General features: G+C 34.4%; 1 protein-coding gene across 1 annotated transcript in view; it reads right to left on the bottom strand.

Annotated features, from left to right (window-relative positions):
• LOC135216252 (hemicentin-1-like) overlaps positions 1–17,500 on the bottom strand; it is an 86,338-nt gene that overhangs the window by 24,781 nt on the left and 44,057 nt on the right. Inside the window, exons 2-3 of the mRNA XM_064251417.1 lie at positions 12,935–13,475; positions 2,691–2,845 (exon numbers count right to left, since the gene is read on the bottom strand). Coding sequence (XP_064107487.1) covers positions 2,691–2,845; positions 12,935–13,124 — 345 coding nt within the window. The 5' untranslated portion in view covers positions 13,125–13,475. The remainder of the gene's footprint in view (positions 1–2,690; positions 2,846–12,934; positions 13,476–17,500) is intronic.

Below are 17,500 nucleotides of genomic sequence, written 5' to 3'. Positions count from 1 at the left end.
GAGAGAGAGAGAGAGAGAGAGAGAGAGAGAGAGAGAGAGAGAGAGGATGGTTAAGTGTGGTGGGGATTTTTGAAAAAAATTTTAATACATCCTTCAAATTGTTTAGAGCCCCGTTCTAAAGACCGAATTTAAAATTAGTTATAACAGACAGCCTCGGTAATTCTAGTAATGAAATCTCCATAAAGTGCAGGGAGAGAGAGAGAGAGAGAGAGAGAGAGAGAGAGAGAGAGAGAGAGAGAGAGAGAGAGAGAGAGAGAGAGAGAGAGTTTAATGTTTGTTTCGACTAGACGATTAATCTATCAAGATGTTTCATGAATATAGTTACACGTATATGGATAAATGGACATCACTGTAACCCTAAATAAACATTAAACTTCTTTCACAGTGAAACCTCAAACTCAGGTGATTTGTATAACTTCTCTAGAGATATAACATACAGAAAATACCTCTTGTTTCAGGGATACGACTTGACTCTATATAATACGATGTGAGTAAAAACAAGTAAAAATGCGCAGCGAGTTTTCTGTACATCGTATAATCAAGGCACCGAACATAGACCTATCTTTCGGTAGTCTCGGTATAATGCTGTATGAGCCGAGGCCCATGAAGCCTTAACCACAGCCTGGTGGTGGCTTGGCCTATTTGGTTGCCAGAAGCACGATTATAGGTAATTTTATAACCGCAAATAAAATCCAATCTATAGGTGCTAAAAGGATGCGATTTGGTATGTTTGATGATTGGAAGGTGGATAATCGACATTCCAATTTGCAGCCCTCTAGCCTCAGTAAGTTTTAAGATCTGAGGGCGGACAGAAAAAGTGCGGACAAAAAAAAGTGAGGACGGACGGACAAAGCCTGCACAATAGTTTTCTTTTACAGAACACTAAAAAGGAATAAAACTTAATGGAAAAAAAACCTACTTGGATCTAGATATCAATGAACTTTGAGGAATCATAATGTTTTTAGATGCTAAATTGTTATTATTTCAAAGGTTTTGTATTCTAAAATTACAAGTCCCTCCCTCCATGCACTCGTGACATCGACATGAAAGCGAACGATTCGGACACATAAACCATCATTATGTAGGTGGCAAATGTCATGTCCGAAGGAAAACTAATGGAAATGAAAAAAAGCATTTCAGCGAATAATTTTCATAACGCGACCGAATTTTAAAATCCTGAAAGGGTGAAATTCACTGTGATGCATTTTAATCCAGAAGTAACTCAGTTTGAGGCCGTTTTTAACGCGCGCGCACTGAAGTTCAATTACAACAAACAATGAAAGCTCCGGGTCAAAATGCCGTCCGTGAATAGCGTGTAACAATCCTTATTATTTCCAGTCAGATTAATAAGGGGATTATGTGCCTGAAATGCAGGGATACGCTTTTGCTTGAAATATTCCCTGAATGAATATTTATCGGGACTCCTTTGTGTTCAATATATTATCTAGTGTATTTGCAACGTCAAAAATTAATGGTTTTCGTTTTTTGTTGTTGGCCCTTATGAGTAAATTATATGGTAGTTTTACGGGATAGTCAAATGTGGGGTTCAATGTCCGTAGAGTTTACGCGTCATGCACATCGGATCCATTGATACGTATCACGTATTGTAATATTTTGTGTATTGTCTTATATTGTTTAAATGGCGTAATTTAACAAGAACAAATATTTAACGTTCTTTTATATATAAAATTAGCATTTCTGGATATAATCTCTGTTAAATTAGGCAACTTGCTTCATTGCTAGATTGGACGATCCTTATTTTTGCTTTTATGAACTAACAAGATTAAGATCAAAATTTTTAAAAAATGCACTCCGTTCATTGACACGTGTGAAACGCTTACTGGAGTCAAATATAAACTATAAGATCTATCCTCTTTTGTGCGTTTTGCATGACATTAATTTGCAGGGAGACTAATTTTCTGCGAAGAGGATTAAAAGATATTTAGAACATATTCCTAAATCTACAGCTGCAAAGGATTGGATTTTATACGTCGCATCCGATATCCCCGAGATTTAACGAATGCCCTGACCTCCTGTGTGTTTGTTTAGTGAAACATTATAGTGAACGAGTTATATCTTCCCCTCCCCCTCTCCAAAGTTCCATAGAGGGATTAAATTTGAATCTATTTTTTTATATGGTACACAAGACTACAAGTACTTAGGAACGCTTTACATAACCAAACCAAAAAAACAAAATTATAAACTTTCATAAACGTTCAATTACGTTTTTGCTAAATTCTGTTATATTCTGTTAAGTCTTCATAAACACGGTCAAAGTTAATCGTGTCATCAATAAACAAAACTATAAATCCTTCGGGACAGAATGATAAACGTTCCGTTAAATATTTGCAAACGGTCGAAATGGTTCACGTTTTTAGGAACAGGATCATACCGAACCATCTAATAAATAAACGATACTTGTTTGCCATCAAAACCCTTAGCCAAAGAACTTGAAACAAAATGATAAACCGTGTTAAATTTTCCGATCGGTGGAGACGGTACAAATTCCCAAGAACAGGATCTTAGCAAATTACTGAAAACAAGATAAACACAACTACAAGTCCTTAGGAACGCCTGTCATCAAATGCATGAAATGTCAGAAACGGGGCGAGTTTTCGTGCCTATCAGAGGGGAGGACACGAGACTCATCAGCCCCAACAGAGTGGAAAAGGTATTTTCGACAAACTCACGGCTCTGCCTTTGAGATTGGCCACGCGACAAGGGAGGGTCGCCTGCATCCCAGCCGTGACAGAGATGTTGGTTGGGAGATCCGGCAGGAGGTGGGGGCCCCTTCTGCCTCCTTCCTTGTCCTGGCCCGAACTCCAGTCAGTTTCGTCCTTCCATCCTGTTTTGGGGGAGAGGGGAGTGGTTAGTGGATGTCGTGGAGAAGAGGAGGAATGGATGTAAATTATATAAAATTTGATGATTAAAACTTTTACTAATTTACAATGTTCCCATAAACATTTACATAATTAATTTCTGAGGTCACAGAAGTTAAAACGATACAGTTCATCAGGTAGGCAAAAACAAAAACACCAACAACATAAGTCCTGATAATAACTATAATAATAGTAATCTTTATAATAACATCTGGGAAAACTGATGGAAATAAAAGAGAAAAGAATGAAGACATTTTAAAAAATCAAACAACTGAGGAACAAAATAAGCAATAACAATAACTATTGGAGTAATAACATTAAATATTTCTGAGAAAACTGACAAAAATAAAACAGAAAAGAATCACATCAGGATTTACAAAACAAAAATCAAATAAATCGGTAACAAAGAGCCACATGTAAGATTTATGTCGCCAGGGAAAGATATATATGAAATCAAAAGTTAATTTGGTCGTAATGAAATAGATTCAACCCTCCATCAATATGAAATATGGAAATTATAAAGGAAAACAAGGTTCTTTAACAGTATTGACAGAGCAAACTCGAACACTTGGGAATTTGTAAAATGAGAAACGAAAAAAGTTTGGTCAGTTTGTGGTATGGTTTGTTCTTATTTAGCGCAGTATTCCTACATAATTCTTTCTCTTTCTACCCATCTACCCACGCAAGCAAACACACATACATACATACAACCATCAGCCAAACAAGCACAAATAAGGTATACACAAACTCACGGCCTAAAATTCACAAACAGTTAACGTTAGGTTAACCCACTACCACAAGAACTCCGTTTAATGCAACGTCATCTGAAAGAGCTCAACGGACTTAATCAATATCTTCTCCTCTCTCTCTCTCTCTCTCTCTCTCTCTCTCTCTCTCTCTCTCTCTCTCTCTCTCTCTCTCTGATTCAATAAGATCAATATAGTTTCAAGGGACTTGAATATATACACTTACACTTCCATTCTGTTGTAAAATTTCACAATCTCTCTCTCTCTCTCTCTCTCTCTCTCTCTCTCTCTCTCTCTCTCTCTCTCTCTCTCTCTCTCTGGTACATTAAGATCAATATAGTTCCAAGGAGCATGAATATATGCACTCACACTTCTATCCTGCTTTAAAATTTCACAACAAATATGATACATTATTCTGCAGACATCAAGATACAACCACAACCTTTCAGACGGCTTAAGTCATAAAATTGGTCCATTAACCCAAAGAGGCTTTGTCTGTCGCATTACGATGATGATAATGGATTATTATTAGTCAGTCCACATGAGACTTCTATCTTTCTCTCTAATTGCTTTGGTGTCTCATAATAATCCGTGGTTCTGAAACTTCTGGACTCAACACTCCTCTCTCTCTCTCTCCCCCAACGAAAATCTCGATTTTATTTCAGATACAAGAAATGACTACGAAAATACTTGATATTTATGATTAAATTTGCAGCTTATATTATGTTTTTTTATTTGCATAATAAAGTTAAAATGGATTACGTCGAAAGCCTTTTCCATTGCAGCTGATACACAGAGAGAGAGAGAGAGAGAGAGAGAGAGAGAGAGAGAGAGAGAGAGAGAGAGAGAGGTGGGGTGGTAATGATACGTGATGACTGTATCTCATTACCTGTACATTGTAAGGGTGATGCTTGGATGACTGCTCATAACATACCATAGCTGAGGTAATCACAGAGAGTAATTCCCACACTGCTCCAAAATTATGCTTAGCATTCTCTCTCTCTCTCTCTCTCTCTCTCTCTCTCTCTCTCTCTCTCTCTCTCTCTCTCTACCCCTCAGCTCTGTTTACCTGGGAGGTGAAGCCAGTTAATTAAAAGAATTTCAATACATCTGTACTCTAATTCTTCTCTTTCCTTTTACTCTGGGTTCGTTTGGGGTGGCTCCAGAATCATAGTCCTCTGTTCTAAGGAGAAATGATGATCACACTCACAAAAAAAGCATTATTTCCATAATAAATATGAATGAAAAACAGCTAAACTCCGGTCATTCAGAACAAGACAGAAATGATTTTATGTGAAATCTGACTTTAACACGACTACTCTCGCTGGGTGATAACCATTACCTTACGTTAGTGTACACAGAACATTTAACGTTAATGGTTGCTCAGTAGTTATGGCTATGGAAATCTCACCCCTTTCTAAAAAAGGGGAAAAAAGGAGGAGCAAAAGGAAAAAGGGGTCATTTAAAAGAATCAGTGAGAAGAGAGGAAAGGAATTCAATGTTATTTCAAATGAAACGAACCATGTCTTGCAAAATGTCCTCAGCTGCCAACATAATGTTCCTCTACACATTTCCCCCCTTGAGAGGAGGAAAGTTATATCAAAAGTGTAGGAGATTTTCAACCATAACGGATTTTTCGTTTACTCGGGGAGTAAGCCTACAAACTACTTTTGTTGTTGCTATTGTTTGGGGGGAGTAGGGAAGGTCTGTGAAAGAGCCTAAAAGGGCTTGAAAAAAGGCCTTTTGCGTTGAGTTAAAGATACAGGAATTTTAGGATAGGATATCTATGATTTGTTTATTAGAATGAAAATGTAAAATAATAAATAATGTGCATGTTAAACGGTACATAAAAATTATTTCTAATAAAATAATAGTTGATAAATAATAATAATAATAATAATAATAATAAATATAATAATACTTTATTTCCAATATATATACATTGGGGTATTAAACATTATATACGAAACAACATATAGTGATTATGGATATTTCTCTATCCTTTCCTTATGATTACATTAAAATTTAACATTTACATGAATAGTGCTTTTTATAGAAATTATTTGACTAGCAACTAAAATACATTTGGTGGTACACTACTTGCATTAATATGACTTTAAAATAGAAAAAATAATTTAATAATAGTAAAACTCATTAAAATTCTATACTGGGTGCAAAATTATAGTAGACACCATAAAAAACATTGAAAACAGATATACATATATACATAAAACCAATCCACAAGTTTCTAACTAAAATCTTGTAGAAAACATATGTCTACAACTTATGCATGACGGAAAAATCTTGCATGCCTATCGAGGTCACGTCTTGTTTTTTTAATAATAATAATGATCAGAAAGAAGGAAAATATGTAAATTAACATAACACAACCATTTCTTCACATAGGAATTCATTATCCATGACGGTAAAATTGCCTGATATTAGAGGACTTTTTCGGTGAGAAGAGACAATAACCTTTATAATGAATCAACATTTTCATGGAAAACTTTTCGGGTCTGGCTGCCAAGAAAATGACAAGAATCGTGAGGGATTCTGCCTTTTTCGCATGACGGGATAAATCATATTGCTTTGTGAGTTAGTAATCTGATGGAAGCGAGTAGCAAGCATACATACATACATCCATAAATACATTCATACAAAAATTAGAATGGCTAGATGCTATCACAATAGGCTGCAATCAAGCTCAATAAAGTGATCTTTGGAGAATTGATATTTGACAAGACGCAAACGACTTACCATTTCTGCCAACTCGGATCTCAATATTGTTGCTTACTTGGGAGTAAGCCTAAAACCACTTTGTTTTTTCTTGGTGGGGGGTGGGGGGAAGCCTAAAAATGTCTGAAAAAGGTGTTTCGCGTTGCATTAAAGATACAGGAATTTTAGGATATGGTATTTATGATCTATTGATTAGAATGAAAATATAAAAAATAAATAATGTGCATGTTAAACAGTACAGAACAATTATTTCTAATAAAGTAAGCGTATTCATTTTAATTTCCGTTGGTGAAACAAGACTCTATTTGACCGTAGATTTTATGACGCGCCGCGAGTATGCTGGACGTCTGATCACGTCCTGTTTTACCTACCCTAACCGTATAACCTCTTCAAAAGATTCTATAAGAACTCCCTATCTTTCCACTTTTATTGTGCTACATTTGCCACACAAACAATTCAAATCAGAAGCGTCCATTTTATCTTCTTTCATTTGTATACGACATCAATACTTCACTACCTTAAAAGAAGTAACTGTATGTGTATGTGTTTATATTCAAAAGGCAAAAATACTGTTTTTAAGCCTTGTACTGCTTCATTGTAAGCGGACAAAGCTATGGATGCACTATTTAAGATTTGGCTTATGACATTTCTAGAGAGAGTTAAGTGTCATCTTGAAACTATCCTGAAGCAGTGTAAATATGTATGTATGTATGTATGTATGTATATATATATAATATATATATATATATATATATATATATATATATATGTGTGTGTATATATAAGAAGCAAGAATCTCTCACAGGAAAAGATGCTTTCGTTTATATTTCAAGACCTGGCCACAGTATCATGCGAGAGCATCTTACATTTATATGCTACGGGACCATTGTGGCACTGGAAGAAAATGTATTTATATATTTGTATATATATATTGTATATATATATATACAAATATATATATATATATATATATATATATATATATATATAATATTTGGTATATGGATAAAGACCAATAAACAGCCCGCCTCCCACCCCCCCCCAAAAAAAAAAAAAAAAAAAAAAAAATGCCTCAAGATTCCACCTTAAATAACTTCCAGGGAAAAGGGGGAAGAAACGGCCGAAGATTAAAAGTCTAGTAAATTGTTTCAGAAAATCGTTTAAGTAGAGAAGCGAAATTCACTCCCGTCCCACCTCTCTAAAATTAATATATATAAGAGTTCTCCTGACTTGATGGCGGTGGAAGTTTTGTTAAGTAGGTGCTGGGGGTGGGGGTGGGGATTGAGGTAGGGAGTGGGGGAGTAGGGGGTGGCGCTCGAGTGAAATAAAGACCCCTCACTCGTCGGAATGGGATTCAATAACGTCGTTCGATTCTGCATGCTGGTGAGAAGATCTCGGTGAACCTTTCATTTTTTTTTATTGTTGGCAAAAAAATAGAGAAAAATTATCTTTAATAAGAGACGGGAAATTGCCTTACATTTAAAGACAGTAAAAAAAAAAAAGAAGTGGATTTTGCCTTTCCATTCCTTGCAGAAAGTGGTCGTGAAAGGAGACGTAATTATGCCAGATATTGAATAATCAATAAAATTATAAGATTATCACAAAAAAACTGTTGATATACGAAAAAATGGGAAAAATTGCCTCTCATTTAGAATAAAACAAACATATTGCTTTTGCATTCCTTGAAGATAGTGACGTGAAAACAGACGTAATTATAAAACCAAATATTGAATAGTCAATACAATTACGAGACGCTCACAAAAACGATACAAAAATCGAAGATTTCTTTTGTTCTTTTTATAGCTGACTGGAGGAAGCTTATGTGTTTTAATGAATGTTAAACTGACATTTTTACATGTGTTCATGGTGAGTGCATTCTTTTATTTTATTATCTCGTCAGTTATGAAAGTGATAAAAGATAGTCTCATCTGCAGTTAGGTGATATTATTATTATTATAATCATTATTTTTTATTTATTTTTATCACAGTCCTCCAATTCGACTGGGTGGTATTTATAGTGTGGGGTTCCGGGTTGCATCCTGCCTCCTTAGGAGTCCATCACTTTTCTCACTATGTGCGCCGTTTCTAGCATCACACTCTTCTGCATGAGTCCTGGAGCTACTTCAGCCTCTAGTTTTTCTAAATTCCTTTTCAGGGATCTTGGGATTGTGCCTAGTGCTCCCATGATTATGGGTACGATTTCCACTGGCATATCCCATATCCTTCTTATATCTATTTTCAGATCTTGATACTTATCCATTTTTTCTCTCTCTTTCTCTTCAACTCTGGTGTCCCATGGTATTGCGACATCAATGAGTGATACTTTCTTCTTGATTTTGTCAATCAACGTCACGTCTGGTCTATTTGCACGTATCACCCTATCTGTTCTGATACCATAGTCCCAGAGGATCTTTGCCTGATCGTTTTCTATCACTCCTTCAGGTTGGTGTTCGTACCACTTATTACTGCAAGGTACCTGATGTTTCTTGCACAGGCTCCAGTGGAGGGCTTTTGCCACTGAATCATGCATCTTTTTGTACTGGTTCTGTGCAAGTGCCGGACATTCGCTTGCTATGTGGTTCATGGTTTCATTTTTCGCATTGCACTTCCTACATATGGGAGAGATGTTATTTCCGTCTATCGTTCTTTGAACATATCTGGTTCTTAGGGCCTGATCTTGTGCCGCTGTTATCATTCCTTCAGTTTCCTTCTTGAGCTCTCCCCTCTGTAGCCATTGCCTGTGTCATCGCTGGCTAGTTCTTTAGTCTGTCTCATGTATTGTCCGTGCATTGGTTTGTTGTACCAGTCCTCTGTTCTGTTTGTCATTCTCCTGTCTCTGTATATTTCTGGGTCTTCGTCTACTTTTATTAGTCCTTCTTCCCATGCACTCTGTAGCCACTCGTCTTCACTGGTTTTCAGATATTGCCCCAGTGCTCTGTTCTCGATGTTGACGCAGTCCTCTATACTTAGTAGTCCTCTCCCTCCTTCCTTTCGTGTTATGTATAGTCTGTCCGTATTTGCTCTTAGGTGTAGTGCTTTGTGTATTGTCATATGTTTCCTGGTTTTCTGATCTATGCTGCGGAGTTCTGCCTTCGTCCGTTCCACTATTCCTGCGCTGTATCTGATTACTGGCACTGCCCATGTGTTAATGGCTTTTATCATATTTCCGGCGTTGAGTTTTGACTTGAGTATTGCCTTGAGTCTCTGCATATATTCTTTCCTGATCGTGTCCTTCATCTCTTGGTGTTTTATATCCCCTCCTTCCATTATTCCCAGGTATTTGTATCCAGTCTCATCTATGTGTTTGATGTTGCTCCCATCTGGTAGCTTTATCCCTTCAGTTCTCGTTACTTTGCCTTTTTGTATGTTGACTAAGGCGCATTTTTCTATTCCAAACTCCATCCTGATGTCCCCAGATACAATCTGTACAGTCTGGATTAGGGTATCTATTTCCTTGATGCTCTAACCATACAGCTTGATGTCGTCCATGAAGATCAGATGGTTGATTCTGTTGCCTCTTTTCTTCAGTTGGTACCGGCATCCATCTTCGTGTAAGTACTTTTGTCCATGGGAATCATGGGCTACTACGAAGAGTAGTGGGGACAGTGAGTCGCCCTGGAAGATCCCTCTCCAGATATTAACCTCTGCTAGTCTTATTCCAGAGCTTGTAAGTACTGTATTCCAGTTGCGCATTGTATTTTTGTGGAAGCTGATGGTGTTTTCCTCCGCCCCATATATTTTCAGGCATTCTATTAGCCATGTGTGTGGTATCATGTCGAAGGCTTTCTTATAGTCTATCCATTATTATTATTATTATTATTATTATTATTATTATTATTATTATTATTATTATTATTATTATTATTATTATTATTATTATTAAAGCATGAACTAAGCGAGAATTTCAGTCATAACTCCTGAAACATTCGACACAAATATTAGAAATGTCACAGTCACACTCACTCAAAAGAGTGAGCCATTCTGGGAAAAATTGTGGGGGAGGGGGCGGTCTCAGAAACTGTGGAAACAGTTTTACCCAGAAACTAAAGGTACCTAAGAAGTGCCAAGGAGCACTGAGATGGCCATTTGAAATCTAAATTACGGAGAGATTCTGAAAAGGGGAGAAGAAGTTTAAAATATTCATAACCTGCTTAATTATGTCTGTGGAGAAAAAGGTGGGCTGGTGGAAAGGCAAAGGGGAAAATATACTGCTTGTTTGCAGATCGTATCTGATGAAATTAATTTTAGATCAGAATAAAACCAGGGAGAGGTAGAACCTAAGAGGTTATATGTCTGTGAGATTGTTTTGTTTTTGAGATGACCCATTTATGAAAGTATACGATTTTTGTATACCTCTTCTCGTAATTCTGATAAGCATTTTAATTAGTATTCGATGCTTAAAATAATTGTACAAACTTTTACGTTTCAGGAGACAGGCACAATATATAATGACTAAAAAATTCAAGAATAAACGGTAAGACCACCTACGTAATATTGTGGACATGAATAAGTGTGGTAACTTCAAACAGAATATCCAATGACAAATAGAATATCCAATGATACAATATAATTGTGTCAGTCTAACACCATCATAAATATACAAATAAATATTTAAATAAATGGTTAAGTGTTCGCTTTGGGATTTCACGGATAAATCCATTTATAAACCATTACAATGTATCAAAGAGTTTGTTAGTTAAAAATCTGCGTAAATTTAATCTAAAAAAACGAAAAAATTCATAAATTGAATGAAAATCTCCGCATCTTTTTATTTTTTCTATTTATTTTTTTTTGAGAGAGAGAGAGATAGAGAGGGAACCAAATTCCCAAAAAAGGTTAGTTTCATAGAAAAAGTGATTCTCCATCTGAAAATTTAATTAAAGACTAAAGTTTAAACTTCTCAAATATTCTGTTGAATGTCAATATTAAAGGTGAGATTCGTGAATGAAGAGAGAGAGAGAGAGAGAGAGAGAGAGAGAGAGAGAGAGAGAGAGAGAGAGAGAGTTGGCTGCATTGGAAAGGTGGAGCTAAAAGATTAGGCGGACCCCTTCATAAATATCTCGGATTAGTGATTACCTCGTGACTGGTAAACTTAATTAAATTTTTTGCATTTCACTGATGCTTGCAATGTTTATGCTCAGTTGCTGCTACCAATGAAGCTGAACTATGAATTCAATCTTCATTTCTAGCTCTTTTGGGACAAAAGAAATGACTGGTTTCGTTATTTGTAACAAGATAAATTTTATTTGTAACAGAGCAAATAAAAGAAGAAATATTAAAGCATGGAACTCGATTCAGTTCAGGAACGTTCGACAAAATATGCCACAAACGAGCATTGTAAATGTTATGTGTAGGATATAAATATTATTTTGGAGGGTCAGTACTACGAAAGATTCTTTCCCCTGTAGTGTGATGTTCATAACTTTAAACGCTGGTGTTTGAGAAGAAAATGCAGAAAGATGACCTGAAAGTCAGGACACTAAGACAGTAGGAACTTCAGTAATAATCAGTCGATTCAGATGAAGGAAAGCAGAATAAAAAAACACTAAATGAAGTATGATAATAAATAAAATACTATGTCAAAGAACAGAAGATAGATATTTTTCCTTCAGGATTAAACACTTAGCGATGTATGATCGTGATGGGCTATGCCAGGTCAAATGAACGTTTGCAAAACGTTTATTCTTTTTTAAATTTTATCATTATTATTCATCCTCGAAATTAGAGTTTCAGTTTCCTACATCAAATATACGTTTGTATTATCTAGATGCATTTCTTTCATGAAACTTAACATCCAAAATATCCACAGCAAAGATTCATTTCTCGCTCTACAAATTTTTCATAGATATATATATTTTGCTTAGGGATTTATTACTGGAAATAATTTTTAGTTCGCTTCACAAACATCTTGGTCCTAAATTCCAGGGCTGTGGGATTAAAAATTATAGACCATATTTCCGCATTAAACGATTAGCTTTGGGTTGAAAAACAGTGGAGGAGGATATAGGAAGAAAATATTAATGCGACAGAGGGCTCTCTCTCTCTCTCCTCTCTCTCTCTCTCTCTCTCTCTCTCTCTCTCTCTCTCTTTGAAGTGAGAAGTTTACACAGGGAACAAAAATAAATACGAATAAGCTTTCATCACTCTCTCTCTATCTCTCTCTCCTTCTCTCTGAAAGTGAGAAGTTTACACAGGGAACAAAAATAAATACGAATAAGCTTTCAATCCACTCTCTCTCTCTCTCTCTCTCTCTCTCTCTCTCTCTCTCTCTCTCTCTCTCTTTGAAGTGAGAAGTTACATAAGGAGTATAAATAAATGCGAATAATCTTTCTACCCACACGGTCTCTCTCTCTCTCTCTCTCTCTCTCTCTCTCTCTCTCTCTCTCTCTCTCTTAGAAAGTGGGAAATTTATTGCATGACACGAAAATAAATGCGAAAATACTTCCTACTCAGGCACCCCCCCCCCCCCTCTCTCTCTCTCTCTCTCTCTCTCTCTCTCTCTCTCTCTCTCTCTCTCTCTCTGGAAGTGAGAAATTGGGTTAGGAATAAGAAAAAACATTCGAAAAAGCTTACCTGGCACAGGGTCTCCGGATACGTGACTTGCAAAAACGGTCAAGACAGAGATGACATTGATGATGAAACCGAATCTGTTGGGACAATGGCGTCTGTGAGAGCAGATGTTAGCCAGCGAGTTACAGAAGAATAAGTACTTCGCTCTGCAGAGCCACACATTCGGTTCTTTTGGTGCTGCCTTTAAGGACATTATTGCTTTTGCTTTGGTTTACTGTGGTCACGTGAACTTTTTTGAGCTGGACACTTGATGCACCTCAGTCACGTGAGGCTTACTTGACCAAATACCTCGTGGATTAGTATTATCACTTCTGTTTCCACTCAACAGGTTACCTTCAAACTAAGCTGTGCTTCATCACTTGTGAATTTTGCAAGTTTCAGTCAGTTTCACTTCATTCACGTACCTTACTTATTTCCACTGAGAGTCATGGTCATAACTGAAACACTAACAATTCAGTTTCGCCTCTTTACCTGACCATTTTAATCCGCACTTATGATGATCTCTGTAGGTCCATCTCACTGCTGGTGAATATTTGGTGGATATCTGTAATAAAAAAAGAAGTCTTGATCAAGATCCATTCAAAAAGAAATTGGCACTCATTTATTTTACTGATTTACAGAGAAAAAATAAAGGGGTCTAAGCAATATTTAAAAAATTTTGTTAAACCAATACTGAACTAGTAAATCACAACTGCCCTGTTATGAATTCATTTCGCACTTGGCTTCCGATAACCATTACGTCATAAGGCAAGATTTTCGCATTAACGAAAACAAATAATTTTCTTTTAATATACAGTTTTTCTTCATTGTTGTAGCACTATCAAGTCTTTCCAGCATGCTAATTTTAAATTAATTTCTGCTATGTACCTTTCTTTAAGTAATTAAAATTACTATTCTCATCAGAACTCTACATTTTCGTTCTTTTTCATTCCCTCAGCTAAAGAGTAAAGAGAATAATTCCTCTTCCCTCCTTGGGATAGAACTCTTTTAACTGATTCTTGTTGTAGGACATTAGTCTCCTTGACACTTCTGCCCCTTCTTACAAGGAGAAAATTAAAACATTCCTCTTCTCCTCAATAACAAATACGTAGATCTTTCGCTCCAAATTCCTCCTTTTTAAGATAAAAATAAAACATTACTATTTTTTTGGCATATTGCCTTTCTCTTGTTAGATCTCATCTCTTCATTTTATTCAGAAATAAAATGGAATATAGAGTTTAAGCCAAAGGTCAAGCATTGGGATCTATGAGGTTATTCAGCACTGGAAAGGAAATTGGAGAGTAGGTGGGTTTGAAAGGTGTTACAGGTAGAAAACCATGCAGTTACACTGTGAGATAATTCTTAGAAGAGGATAGATACTATAGTAAGATGGAAAAAAGATAATATGAAAGGAAATACAGTAAAAGGAATGAAAGAGGTTGCAGTTAGGGACCGAAGGGAACTTAGCCCCCAACCCCTACGTAGTCTTTCATAAGTGAATTTACTTCGTCGTTTTAATCGCATTTTTATCTCGCAGTCTAAATCAAAGTCATAAGAACACGCTGATAAATTTGATAAATGTCCTGAACCTTAAGACCGAAGATTAATTCGACAGCTGATTCTGAGATAAACTGAGCGAAACGTCAGACAGGCGAAGGAAACTATTAAATCTGAAGCTCTGGAATGTCGTAAACATGCCGAGGTAACATATATTTCCCGATACTCAGTTTATCTCGTGTAACATCACAGAACTCATTTCGGCCTTCGCTCCTTAATCTGCCATTTCAGCTCTGCAAATGATTTCTCAAATCTGGTTCGGGGAAGTTTAATACCTTCGCGCTGCCAATGACTTACTCCTTCAGTTTTCCTGTCGTCGAATGAGTTGGAGTTTTCTGCAAAAAAAAAAAAAAAAAAAAAAAAAAAATATTGCTCGGATTTGAAATGTAAATGGTATGTTATTGACTTCAGGTAAGGAGTTCGGGACGGTTATTTAATCTGCTAAAAAGGTTCTCAGTAAATAAATAAATAAGTAAATAAATAAATAAATGAGCATAAAGCCAAATATCTCATAAATAAATAAATAAATAAATAAATAAATAAATAAATAAATAAATAAATAAATAGATAATTGTACAAAAAGCCATTTATTTTCATAAATAAATAAATAAATAAATAAATGTACAAAAAGCCAAATATTTTCATAAATAAATGAATAAATAAATAAATGTACAATAAACAGCATTTTCATAAATAACTAAATAAATAAGATAAATGTACAAAAAAAAACAATATCTTCATAAATAAATAACAAAATAAATAAATAGGTAAATGTACATAAAGCCAAATATTTTCATAAATAAATAAATAAACGTACAAAAAGCCAAATATTTTCAGAAATAAATAAATAAATAAATAAATAAACAAATAAATAAATGTACAAAAAGCCAAATATTTTCATAAATACATAAAGGAATAATGTACAAAACGCCAAATATTTTCATAAATAAATAAATAAATTAAATAAATAAATAAATAAATAAATAAATAAATAAATAAATAAATAATTGTACATAAAGCCAAACATTTTCATTAATAAATATGTGAATAAATAAATAAAGAAATGTACAAAAAGCCAAATACTTTTAATAAATAAATAAATAAATAAATAAATGACAAAAAGCCAAAACATATCATAAATAAATAAATAAATAAATGTAAAAAAACAAATATCTTCATAAATAAATAAATAAGTAAATAAATGTACAAAAAGCAAATATTTTAATAATAAATGAATAAATAAATAAATAAATAAATAAATAAATAAATAAATAACAAATAAATGTACAGAAAGCCAAATATTTTCATAAACAAATAAAAAAAAAATAAATAAATATAAATAAATATAAATAACTAAAATAAAGTAAAATGTAGAAAGAGCACAATATCTTCATAAATAAATAAATAAATAATGCACAAAAAGCCAATTATTTCCATAAATAAATGTATAAATACATAAATAAATCAAGAAATGTACAAAAAGCCAAACGTTTTCATAAATAAATAAATAAATAAATGATTAAATAATTAAATAAATAAATATACACAAACCCAAACATCTTCGTAAATAAATAAATAACAAATGTATAAAAAGCCAAATTTCTTCATATATAAGTAAATAAATAAATGAATGTACAAAATATGTTCTAAGACCCGTTCAGATATCCTGTCCCTCATGTATGTATTTTCCTTATTAAGGACCTTGATTAACAATATATTTTCCTCCTGAGATACTCTACTAGTAATCTGATTATGTGTTAGTATTATCGTCTCGTTTGAACAGAGTTAGGCCGCTGCGACCCCAGATTATGTGAACAAATTAATTAATCTCCAAGACTTAAGATTTAATCCAGCCTAGAGTCGTCACAAGGGGGAAGCTATCTACCAAACAGTGTTACGTAATTTGATATTAGCTTCGAGGCTCAGCCTCATTTTTTTTTTTTTTTTTGAGGGATACTCATTAATGAATGAGACATCTCCAGTATCACAATATCCTCATATAGTCCCCAAGATCTTTTTTCTGTTAAGGGAAAATTCCTCTATCTTCCAGGGGGCTGCTTCCTAATTGCAGTGAGACGTGGTGAACAAACGACGCTTAGTTATCTCACACATATCACAAACATGTTGAATACAAGTAACCAACATTCCATGATGCGTAGGTTTTAACTCTCCTAAAGTATGGATGTAGGATACCAGCTTAATTGACCTGTTTCAAGTATAACAATATGTTTATATATATATATATATATATATATATATATATATATATATATATATATATATATATATATATATATATATATATATATATATATATATATATATATATATAAATATATATATATATATATATATATATGATATATATATATATATATATATATATATATATAATATTATATATATATATATATATATATATATATATATATATATATATGACTGGTAAAAAATGTTCTGTTATAGCAGAATTCCATCTAATAAAAGGAGCCCATAAAAACACCAAAATATAGAGAGAAATACTATATTTCAGAAACTGATGTCACCCTCTTCAGGTAGATGAAATGAGAAAAGTTACAGAAAAGGTGGTATTTATACCAAGAGGTCCATCCACAGGTACGCCAATTTAGGTCACTCCCGCAGATAATCTTCCTTTATTCTTCTTAATCATTGGTTGAATGAAAACCTTGTCGATGATATCTGAGTCCCATGCTCCCTTTGAAATATTCATTACATGCCTCTCTTTAATCAAGCCTGATTCCATCATTTGACTCTTGTACCGGCAATTTATAGCAGTAACTGCCGGTACAAGAGTCAAATGATGGAATCGGCCTTCATTAAAGAGAGGCAAGTAATGAATATCTCAAAGGGAGCATGGGACTCAGATATCATTGACAAGGTTCTCATTCAACCGACGCTTAAGAAGATTAAAGGAAGATTATCAGTGGGAGTGACCTAAATTGGCGTACCTGTGGATGGACCTCTTGGTATAAATACCACCTTTTCTGTAAATTTTCTCATTCATCTACCTGA

This window comes from Macrobrachium nipponense, chromosome 6 (genome assembly GCF_015104395.2).
Source record: "Macrobrachium nipponense isolate FS-2020 chromosome 6, ASM1510439v2, whole genome shotgun sequence".
Classification (NCBI taxonomy): Eukaryota; Metazoa; Arthropoda; class Malacostraca; order Decapoda; family Palaemonidae; genus Macrobrachium; species Macrobrachium nipponense.
This window is presented reverse-complemented; position numbering and strand designations above follow the sequence as displayed.